Below are 11463 nucleotides of genomic sequence, written 5' to 3' on the forward strand. Positions count from 1 at the left end.
GTGTGTGTGTGTGTATGTGTATATCTATCTATATATAGTAATCAAGTTGGCACACTTTTCCTATAAAGGAGTAGATAGTAAATATCTCTGGCTTTGTTGGCCATACCAGCTCTGCTGCAGCTACTCAGCTCTGCCATCGTAGTGTGAAAGGAGCCGTAGGCAGTATATCAGCTCAGGCGCATGGCTCTGTTCCAGTAAAACTTTATTTCCAAGCACAGGCAGCGTGGGCCTCAGCTTGCCTCTCCCTGATCTAGATAATTTTCATATCGTGTCCATTGGCCTTGGAGAGCTGTCAGTGTTCCAAGTATGAAGTCCATTAAGTGCTTCATAAAGATTCTGCGTTTTAGTGCCTCAGATTGGCGCCCTTGGTGTTTGTTCCAGCTGAAGATGCAGAACCAGTGGCACAGATGCCTAAGTGTTACATGTCTGCTTTTCTCTGCCGAATAAGCAGTGTTTCTAAGGGCCGTGAGTGATCATTTGGCAGGTTTTGCTGATGAATCAGGCCAGCGTTAATGGGGCAGGATGGTTCACTGCACAGCTCGAATGGTTTGTGAAGCCATTTGTGAAAGGGGTATGGTTTAGTGGTTTTGCAAGAAACAAAGCATGTACTTAGTTTGTTTTAAATATGTCTTTATTGCCTAGTTGGATGAAGCACCTTCATGCACCTGCTGTTTTCCTCTCTCATGAGATGGTAGCACCTTTCACCCTAAATGGGAAGGATTTTACTCTTCAAGATCTTTTTTTTTTTTTTTAGTTTATTGTTTTTTATTGAAGTATAGTTGATTTACAATATTGTGTTCATTTCGGGTATACAGCCAAGTGATTTGATATGTGTACAGATATGTATATATATCTATATAGATATGTGTATATCTATATTCTTTTTAAAAATTCGATTCCATTATAATTTATTACAAGACATTGACTATAGTTCCCTGTGCCATACAGTAAATCCTTGTTGGTTATCTCTTTTATGTATAGTAGTATGTATCTGTTAATCGCATACTCCTCATTTAGCCCTCCCCATCTTCCCCTTTGGTAACCGTAAATTTGTTTTCTATGTCTGTGAGTCTCTTTCTGTTTTGCAAATAAGTTCATTTGTACTGTTTTTTTTAGATTCCACTTATAAGTGGTATCATATGTTATTAGTCTCTGTCTGATTTACTTCACTTAGTATGATAATCTCTAGGGCCATCCATGTTGCTACAGATGGCATTATTTCAGTTTTTACGGCTGAGTAGTGTCTCACTGTGTGTACACCACATCTTCTTTCTCCGTTCATCTACTGATGGACATTTTGCTCGCTTCCACGCCTTGGCTATTGTGAATGGTGCCGTAGTGAGCATCGGGGCGCGTGTATCTTTTCAGGTTAGTTACTCTTGAAGGTCTTACTGAGCTTTATAAAAAAAACGTAGTGCTTGTTTTAAACCTTTCCGAGTTTATCACGATGATACCCTTTTTTCTCCTCGGAAATAGCTTCACTTCATCTGGTCATCCCCCATTACTGTGTGTGTTATCTGAATTCTGTGACTGGCTTTTCAATGGCAGCAGCCCACCCATCCCATGGTGTTTATAAATGCAGCACAAGTGTGAGTAGACTAGACCTGTGGATTGTGTCCTTGTCGGGGGGTGGGGGGGGGGTGCTTCCTCTGGGTCAGTGGTTGTCTCTGCCATGGTTGGGGTCAGTTAGGCAGTATCTGCAGACCTTTTGGGTTGTCATGTCTGGGAGGAGGCTTGCTGCCGATAACATCGAGTGTGTAGAGGGACTCGCTTCCCTGGCGGTCCAGTGGTCAGGACTCGGCGCTTTCACCTCCATGGCCCCAGGTTCACCCCCGGGTTGGGGAGCTAAGATCCTGCAAGCGGCACGGTGCAGCCGAAAAAAAAAAAATCTACCGTGTAGAGGCCAGGGATGCTGCTACACGTCCTACGGTGCGCAGGGCAGCGCCCCTTCCCCCGCCCCCCCGGCCCAACAAAGAACGGTTTGGCCCAAATGTCAGTCATGCCACACTTGGGAAACCTTCCCGAGGAGAGATTCATCGGGGATCACGTCTGCGGGCTTCAGTGACCGCTCCAGGCTGCCCGAGCAGCGGACACCAGGGACGCTCACGCTGAGCCGTCCCAGGAAGCTTTCATCAAGGCGCCACCAGGCTCCGTATCCTGCCCCTTTCTGTCAACTTCCACACCTGCCACTGAGCCCGTTCTGAGCGTTTCCATCTCTGTCACTGACATCCTGTTCTCTGTTCCTCCCGGTGTCTTGTTGAGGAGAGGAAGGGATGCATTGAAAGCTGGGGGAAAGCCGAAGAGGCATAAGGCACAGAAGTCTTAGCACTGGCGGACTGAAAATGGATACGCTCGTTAGCCCTGGAGTCTCGCTGGGAGGGGTGGGGCACTCGTGGTGGCATACGGAGGCTGGCCACCCCCAACACGGGGGCATCCTTCCTGCAGATGCCCGTCTTCCAGGGTGGCGCATTACACGGCACCTTGGCACAAGGGCAGCAACCGTGACCGAAGAGGAAGCGCTCAAGCAGGCCTCCCTGACAGAGGCTGAGGACATCCCCCTGTTCCACGGCGAATGAGTTCCAGAACCGGGAAGTACCCTAGCAACATCAGTTGTCTCATTGCATGGACAAGGCAACGTGGAAAAGGGATGTTTCCACGAGTTCATGGTCTTCTATCTAGATGAAAAAGCATCTGTGGAAACAACGTAAATGTCCATCGACAGATGAATGGGCTGAAGAAGATGTGGTACGTATATACAAATGGATTGCTTACTACCCAGCCATAAAAAAGAGTGAAGTAATGCCATTTGCAGCAACATGGATGGACCTAGAGATGCTCATACTAAGCGAAGTAAGGCAGACAGAGAAAGACCAATACCATAGGATATCACTTATAGGGCTGAAGAAGATGTGGTACGTATATACAAATGGATTGCTTACTACCCAGCCATAAAAAAGAGTGAAGTAATGCCATTTGCAGCAACATGGATGGACCTAGAGATGCTCATACTAAGCGAAGTAAGTCAGACACTCTGTCTACAAAACAGAAACAGACTCACAGACCTAGAGAACAGACTTGTGGTTGCCAAGGAGATGCTCATACTAAGCGAAGTAAGTCAGACACTCTGTCTACAAAACAGAAACAGACTCACAGACCTAGAGAACAGACTTGTGGTTGCCAAGGGGGAGGGCGGGGAAGGGATGGAGTGGGAGTTTGGGATTAGCAGATGCAAACTATTATATATAGAATGGATAAACAACAAGGTATAGTACAGGGAACTATATTTAATGTTCTGTGACAGATCATAATGGAAAAGAATATACATATGTATAACTGAGTCACTTTGCTGTACAGAAGAAATGAACACAACATTGTAAGTCAATTATCCTTCAATAAAATTTTTTTAAAAAAAATCTTGTGATAGGGCTTCCCTGGTGGCGCAGTGGCTGGGAGTCCGCCTGCCGATGCAGGGGACGCGGGTTCGCGCCCCGGTCCGGGAGGATCCCACGCGCCGCAGAGCGGCTGGGCCCGTGAGCCGTGGCCGCTGAGCCTGCGCGTCCGGAGCCTGTGCTCCGCGACGGGAGAGGCCACGACGGTGAGAGGCCCGCGTACCACGCAAAAAAAAAAAAAAAAATCTTGTGATAAACCATAATGGGAAAGAATAAGAAAAAGAATGTGTATATGTATAACGGAACCACTTTGCTGTACAGCAGAAATTCACACAACATGGTAAATCAGCTACACTTCAATACAATAAATTTAAAATAGAAAAAGTGTCTGGGCTTCCCTGGTGGCGCAGCGGTTGAGAGTAAAAAAAAAAAAAAAAAAAAGAGAAAAAAAAAAAGAAAAAGTGTCTGTGTACCTGCTGCTCCTGCCTCTGATTCTCCCTTCAGCTCCTTGAGGTACTCCTTAGCCCCGTATGGCAGTAAAGGAAATGGAGGCCCAGCCCCATGAAGTGGCCTGGCCCAGACACTCAGCCCCTGTGTGGCTGAGCGAGGACGGAAACCAGGACTCCTGACTCTTTGTCTGCCTGGCCCTCCCACTTGCCTTGATGAAATCTGGTTGGCCAGAAATCAAGAAGAAAGTCTTAAAAACAAATGGACTGGAAGCAACCATTGATTTGGAGGCCACACACAGATCTGTCCAAAGAAACGCAGCTAATGTAAATTTAAACAAATAGGAGGACTCTTTGCAGCAGTGACATGGAACCTTACGGCAAGGGTTTGAAGGTAACCTAGTTTCCAGTCATGATTTACTGTCATCTCCAATAGCGGACCCAAGTGTTGAAGGTCATGGTTCCCCTTATCGAGCTTTATCCCCATTTTGCTTTAGTGGGGGGACATTCCTTCTAGCAGATGGCTTTCAGCCCTCCTCTTTGCAGAAGCCTCAGACTCCCACCACCCGCCATTCGTCTTCACTGCTCCTCTTCCCCTTCGTTCAGCAGTCCTTCGCTGAGTATCGACATCGACATGTTCTAGAAATGGAATCTACTTGGAAGAGCAGCGTCACGCGGAGAGATGAGCAAGCTATGCAACCAAACTATAGAGCCAACCCAGATAAAGAGAGCAGTCAAGGACATATTCAAGTCTTGGCTTAGAGGTGGGTTTGCACCCGGTTCTTTACAAGTTGCCTGCGCTGTATCTGTGGCTGCTGCTGATCCAGAGCCTCTGGTGGTCCAGCTGGGAATGGGCTTGGCATCCGCCGGGAGGATTTAAGAATTTTGGTTCCTGTGCCTGTGGGTCTTAGAGTAAGTAAGGTTAGAAAAGGTGACTCTTGGAGTCGCGTAGTCTAGAGCTGAAATTCTGGTTCAGCCTCTCATCACATGTATGGACCTCGGACAGGTTATCTTGTTTCTCCTTCTCATGTGTAAACCAGAAACACCAAGTCTAAACAGCTGCTGTGAAGATTGAGGTAATGGATACAAAGTGCCCAGGTTTGATTAAAGGTGGTAAGGTAGTCAGAATCTGCTGTGTTTCATGTGACTTAAGTAGCATTTCTGACAAGTATCATATATTATTAACACATATATGTGGAACCTAGAAAAATGTTACAGAGGAACCGGTTTGCAGGGCAGAAATAGAGACACAGATGTAGAGAACAAAGGTACGGACCTCAAGGGGGGAAAGTGGCAGGGGTGGTGGTGTGATGAATTGGGAGATTGGGACTGACATGTATACACTAATATGTATAAAATGGATAACTAATAAGAACCTGCTGTATTCAAAAATCAGTAAAATAAAATTCAGAAGTTAAAAACGTAGCATTTCTATGGCTCTGTGTTACTTGAGGGAATAAATGAGTGGGTGAGTAGATGAATGAAATAATACTTCTGTAGGCTGAATTTTGTATTTCCCTTCTGAACACACACACACACACACACACACACACACAAAAATACATACGCTGAAGCATAATCCCCAGTGTGATATCTGGAGGCAGAGCCTTTAGGAGGTGATTAGGTCATGAGGATGGGGCCCTCGTGAACGGGATTGGTTCCCTTCTAAGAGGCCGCAGGGAGCTCTCTTGCTCCTTCCACCTTGTGAGGTTACAGGGAAGAGACGTCATCTGTGGACCAGGAAGTGGGCTCTCACCAGACACTGAATTTGCCAGTACCTTGATCTTGGACTTCAGCCTCCGGAACTGTGAGAGAGAAATGTCTGCTGCTGACACACACCCAGTGTGTGGTGTTCTGTTACAGCAGCTGGAATGGACTAAGGTGTACACCAAAAGCTTGACTTTTCTCCCACGGCTGCTCCATCAGTCACTGAGATGTATTTGTCGGGAGCCCTGGTCACAGTCCAAGCTGTGCTCTGGTGGAACACTGTAGAAGTTTCTAGGTGGAGTTTGGTGGTGGGCTGCGATTGGTGTCCTGCTGCCTGAGTTTGGACCTAGTGACCGACCGGGGTCTGTCAGTTACCCTCGGGAGATCTCAGGACCCGATCCGTAAAAGGGAGAAAAGAGAACGAGGGAATGACTGCAGAGGGTTACGGAACTAGGAGGAAGTCCTTGGAGCAGTGCCTGACTGAGAGTGCGTACCGTGTAAGGGCTGGCGGGTGTTATTTCGTTACTACCATGGCGGGCGTAGTCCTGCACTAGACTTTGTGAAGATACCAGGAGGATAACAAATGGCTCTCAGTCCAGTGTCCTGTCCCATCAGCTGGTGGAGACACGAATGGAAGAGATGGTAGGAGCCAGGTGGGGCGGGGCTGTCACCCAGGAAGAATTCTTACGAGAGAGAAGCCATTGTGGCCCGGAGTATATAGGGATGAGCGCATGCGATGGGGGGTCCGGCCAGGAACCCGCTCGGTCCTGCTCCATCCGTTGACCTCAGATTTTTCTAGTCTACCCCTTGCCGGAAAATGAGTGGTAAAAGCTTGGAGATTAAGAGTGTCCACAGGGTGGCAGAGAATCGGGGGGGACAGAGTCATTGGTTAACACAGGGGTGGATGGTTCTGTTCTGGCAGGAGTGGGTAGGGGAACGGAGGATAGAGGGAGAGAAAACAAGCTAGAGGGAGAAGGGGAGGCTGACTGCAGAGGGCGTTGGTCCATGTCCTTCAGAGACTAGGAGCGTAGGGACCCTGTGCGGGGAGAGCCTCCGAGCTGCTCTCCTGTGCTGTGCCGGGGAGAGCCTCCGAGCTGCTCTCCTGCACAGTCTAATTTAGGGGGTTACAGTGTATAAAGAAATACAAGTTAATAGCAGCTACAGGGCTTCCCTGGTGGCGCAGTGGTTGAGAATCCGCCTGCCGATGCAGGGGGCGCGGGTTCGTGCCCCGGTCCGGGAGGATCCCACGTGCCGCGGAGCGGCTGGGCCCGTGGGCCGTGGCCGCTGGGCCTGCGCGTCCGGAGCCTGTGCTCCGCAACGGGAGAGGCCACAACGGTGAGAGGCCCGCGTACCGCCAAAAAAAAAAAAAAAAAACATAGCAGCTACAATACTACTCTTGAAATAAGTATCAAGTGCCTATTTTATATAGTCTTCATAACGAGGCCATGAGCAGGAGGTGGGGTGAGGCGGAGGGAGTGGAGAGAGGAAGGGACGCAGATGCAGACAGAGCTCTTCTCGCGTGAGGGAACCTGCCCATCTGCTGAGCGTTTTGTTTATTGCCAAGGCAGGTTGTGTTTTGGTAAAGGAAAGGCAGCAGCACCGCGGCTGTTGGCTCTGAGGGAGGACGGGGGCGCCCGCTGGGCTGATGAGCGTGAGTGTGGCTCGAGAGGCAGGGGGACCCCCGCCCGCCGCCCGCCAGCACGTAGGATGGGCCAGGGGTGATGGGAAGGCGCTCATGGCGGAGACACCTTGGGAGCGGGCTGCCCGGGACCCACGCAGGTGAGGGTCTGACAGAGCAGAAGGCAACCTGTGCCTCGGACCCGCACCCCCGTCCCCCACGGACCCCCAGCTCCTCCTGCCTTGCCTTGCCCTGGGCCCTCCTTTATTGAAAGAGGTATTGTTTGCTACCTGCCGTCCCCGTCCTGACTTTTCTCCCAGCGTTTTCATCCAAGCAGCTCCCTCCACCCCGTATCTGCCAGCACCTCTCACTTGCCCGGTGTTGTCAGCGGCTTCCTGCAGAGGCAGGCACTTGGTGAGGGGTGCTAGGGGAGGAATGGGGGAACCCAGCACCTCTTAGCCAAGGGGATCGCCCAGTTTTTCGGTAAAATGACCCGAGGCCACACCACTGAGTCCAGACCACCTTCCTTTTCTTCGGACAGTTGGTGGTGAGGTTTCGTTTGCCGTGAGCGCCGCAAGGAGGGCGCAGGCAGACATAAGCATGAACTTCTGGGAGGAGCCCTGCAAACCCAGGCAGAGAGCCCTGGAGTCTGATTTCTGTAACAGAAACCTTCAACCCGGGCAGACAGGGGCCCGTTTCGCTTTTAGTAACGCGGAAAGGGCTCTACCTTTACGGCTGTTTTCCCGTCCCCTGCAGGCAGAGGCCTGCCTTGGTCCGCATCTCTCCCTCTGTCTGCCGGATCCTGCCCACGACACCCCACATCAGAGGCCGGGCTTCCTACGGCCACGTCCCTTCTGCTATTAAGCGCGTCTGACATCGGCAGTGCCGCCTTTGAGGTCTCAGTGTCTGTGCCTTCCGCCCTCGGTCCAGCCTTCACGGAACGCCGGCCTCCCTGTCTCGCTGCAGGTTTTTCCCACTCGGCGTTCACATTCGGTATCGAGAGCCACATAAGCCAGTCCAACATCAATGGGACTCTAGTGCCGCCGGCCGCCCTCATCTCCATCCTGCAGAAGGGCCTGCAGTATGTGGAGGCCGAGATCAGCATCAACGAGGTACGTGCACCCCCGGGGCGGGCCCAAGCCGCGCAGACCCCGGAGCCTGCGCGCGCTGGGAAGACGCGTCACCTTAGCACGCGGTTCCCCACCGTCTCTCACAGTCAGTTAGGGTTCCTTCTCTCTTTGCGGTAAATACTTTCTTCACCGGGGGATGGCGCTCCTGTTGTACCCAAGGAGCAGTCTTCCGGGGCCCTGTAGGTGGTTGTGTTCTTTTCCATATCCGTGCGCAGATCGCCAGCTGTTGACTGATGTCACGCTACGTGGCCAGATGGGAAAAACACGCAGCGGATCTGCAGCTGCTTTATGCGGTCATCCCCGGGTACGCCCCGGGGATTGGTTTCACGACCTGCCGCAGGTACCAAAATCCGTAGCGCTCAGGTCCCACAGTTGGCCCTCCTGTATCCGCAGATTCCACATCCGCGGATTCTACCAACCGCGGATGGTAAACGTAGTAGTAGATGTGTTGAAGAAAAAAATCCACGTATAGTGGACCTTCCCAGGTCAGACCTGTGTTGTTCAAGGGTCAGGGGTACTTCAGGACAGGTGTGGGCCTTGCACGTGCACAGAAAACGCCCTCCCCGCTGGGATATTTTGAGCAGTTCAGTTGAAGAGAGGGATCCTGGGAAACATTTGCCTGGAATCTGTGTTTCGTGTGAACCCGACAGAGGGCACAGCCAGAGACCACGGAGGATAGAGGAGGCCTGTTATGTTTGAGAGGATTCCAAGGGATGGTTTTGTTACTCATTGAAGAGCTGCAGGGGAAGGGGGCAGTTGTATCCGCAATTATAAATCTAAGTCACTCCAGTTTGTTTGTGACCCCTCCCTCTTTACAGATTGGGGCACGGTGTCCCCTCCCTCTTTACAGATTGGGGCACGGGGTCCCCTCCCTCTTCATAGGCTGGGGCACAGTGAGTACTTGGGCCAACTTCATACCAATTTTTAAAGGGCTCTTTTGGTTGAAAACAGTGCCCCTCTCCCCTGTCCTGTCTCGCTCTTGGGATCGTCCTGTGAAGGTGCCCGGGGCCTCCCTCCTGTGATGTCCGAGGCCTCCCTTGCACCTCGGTCTGCGCCCCTCTTACTTTCACCGCACTTCCCGCCCTTTCCCCTTCTCTCTGCCCTCGTTTCTCCCACCTCGGCCTGGTACGCTGCCCTGCCCCAACTTCCCGCCTTCTGTCACGGTCCATCCTGCACAGCTGGATGCCCACATGCCCCTCTTTTCCACCAGGTGTCCCAGGTCCCACCACCCTCGGGCCCGTCTTCCTGAACCCTTCCAGCTTCCTCCATCCCCTCTCCCTCTGAACTGCTCTCACCCGTACAAGCCTGTCTTAGGCGTAGCATTTAACTCCACTTTCTCTTCAGCTTTTAAAACGACAGAAGGAATGTAGCTTGTGTTCTGTCACGTGTATTCCTCTGCTGTTTTCCAAAACCCCACATCCTTGAAAACACCTGAGTGTCTGCCTACCCTGTGCTCTTTCTTGCCTGACAAGGGGCAAGAAAGAGGGGACTCCCTCTTCCCTCGTCTTACCCTGGGTGCCTGGGGTCTTCCACCAGCAACTTGAGGCCCCGTCGCGTCTCTCTTTCCACAAAACAGACAAGTGCGGGGATAGGGTTACGGGACCCCAGAGGCCCCGCCAGCTCTCAGATTGTGTGATGCTGAGTGGGATTGGATTTCCCGCCCCCCCGCCCCAGTTTCCACGTCTTTCATCTGCGGAGAAGCCCCCATACCTTCTCTCCCTTGGCAATTCAAAGTCCAGTGTGTCCAGAGGAGAACGAAAGGTCGTCTCATTTGTCACTTAGGTTTCGGGTAGTTAAAAGTGAGACAGTGTGCTTTTAGAGCTTAAACTAGAAGGTTTTTTTGTCACCCTGGGCAGTTACAACCTTCTGCAAAATCATCGTCCATTTGGGGCTTGAATATACGAAGAAGGAAGGTGACGTAGAAGCCGGCTGACCGGTTGGTCAGCGCTGGCCCCTCTGTGGCCGGAGCCCGCGAAGCTGATGAGGTGACCGGCTGCTTTTCCCCATGTTCTGTATTATTTTGTATTGTTTCCCTTATTTTCAAATATCGTATAGTAACCTGTAGTCAGCTGGGGTGATGTTTCATTCACACACTGTGTGGCTGAAACTTAGGTCCTTCAGTTCTCCCTAATTTATGAGAAAACAGGCCAAAACGTGTTTGCACATCCAGCAGGCACCCTGAGAGGCTCTGAGTTTCATGTGACTAATATTTGGAGTCCTTTCTAAGGAGAGAACTCTCTCCTGTGTTGCTAAGTGTGTATGGAAATGTTTTCATTATCTGTGGAGGCCAGAGACTCAAAGGAAGTTCGGAAAATAGGAATTGTAACTAAACAGTGCTGTTGTTAGAATATCATGGCTGTGTTAGTCTGCGCCCTGATCCCAGGAAGTCATTTCAAGTGGTAGCAGGTGTGTGTGTGTTTTGTCACATCAGACGGACAGACGCGTTAGGAATCAGATCGTGAGTGGTGCAAGGATGTCTGATTGGATCCGCCTGTCGCGTCAAAGGGGAGTGGTTCCACGCTTCTCAGAGCGCCTGGGCGGGGTTTCCCACCCTCGGCGCTCTTGACACTTGGGGGCCAGATCATTCCTCGCTACGGGGCCGTCCTGGGCCCTGTGGGGTGTGGAGCTGCGTCCCTGGTCTCCACCCACTAGATGCCAGGAGCACCTCCACCGTCGTGACAACCAGCAGTGCCCCCAGACTTGACCACGTGTCCCCCGAGGGGGTAAAATCACCCCCCTGTTGAGGCCCAGTGCGCCAGGGGTAGCCCTGTTGTCATGACGGGAAGTATCGGGATTCAGGTTGGTGTTTACCGAGTGCTGGGTGCCCTCTGGCAGCAGCCGGCACGCCGGGCCCTCCACGGACGCTCCCTCCTGCCGGCCCCTACCCGCCTGCCCACTCTGTGATCCCTTCCCCCGGCTCAGGACGCCCGGTCCGGCGCGGCCTCCTCGGCGGCCCCGCGGGGCCTGCCTGTCTGTCCCCGACGCGCACCCTCTCGCTGGGAGCTGATGTGTGTGCCTGGCTCTGTCCGCAGGACGGCACGGTGTTTGACGGCCGCCCCATAGAGTCGCTGTCCCTGATAGACGCGGTGATGCCCGACGTGGTGCAGACGCGGCAGCAGGCCTTCCGGGAGAAGCTGGCGCAGCAGCAGGCCAGCGTGGCGGCCCCGGCGGCG

The 11463-nt window shown here is 52.1% G+C and overlaps 1 protein-coding gene across 1 annotated transcript in view; it reads left to right on the forward strand.

The window, feature by feature from the left end:
• Window positions 1-11463, forward strand: part of TBL1X (transducin beta like 1 X-linked) — a 241535-nt gene that overhangs the window by 208462 nt on the left and 21610 nt on the right. Inside the window, exons 5-6 of the mRNA XM_055086310.1 lie at window positions 8127-8272; window positions 11323-11462. Coding sequence (XP_054942285.1) covers window positions 8127-8272; window positions 11323-11462 — 286 coding nt within the window. The remainder of the gene's footprint in view (window positions 1-8126; window positions 8273-11322; window position 11463) is intronic.

Source organism: Physeter macrocephalus, chromosome 7 (genome assembly GCF_002837175.3).
Source record: "Physeter macrocephalus isolate SW-GA chromosome 7, ASM283717v5, whole genome shotgun sequence".
Taxonomy (NCBI): Eukaryota; Metazoa; Chordata; class Mammalia; order Artiodactyla; family Physeteridae; genus Physeter; species Physeter macrocephalus.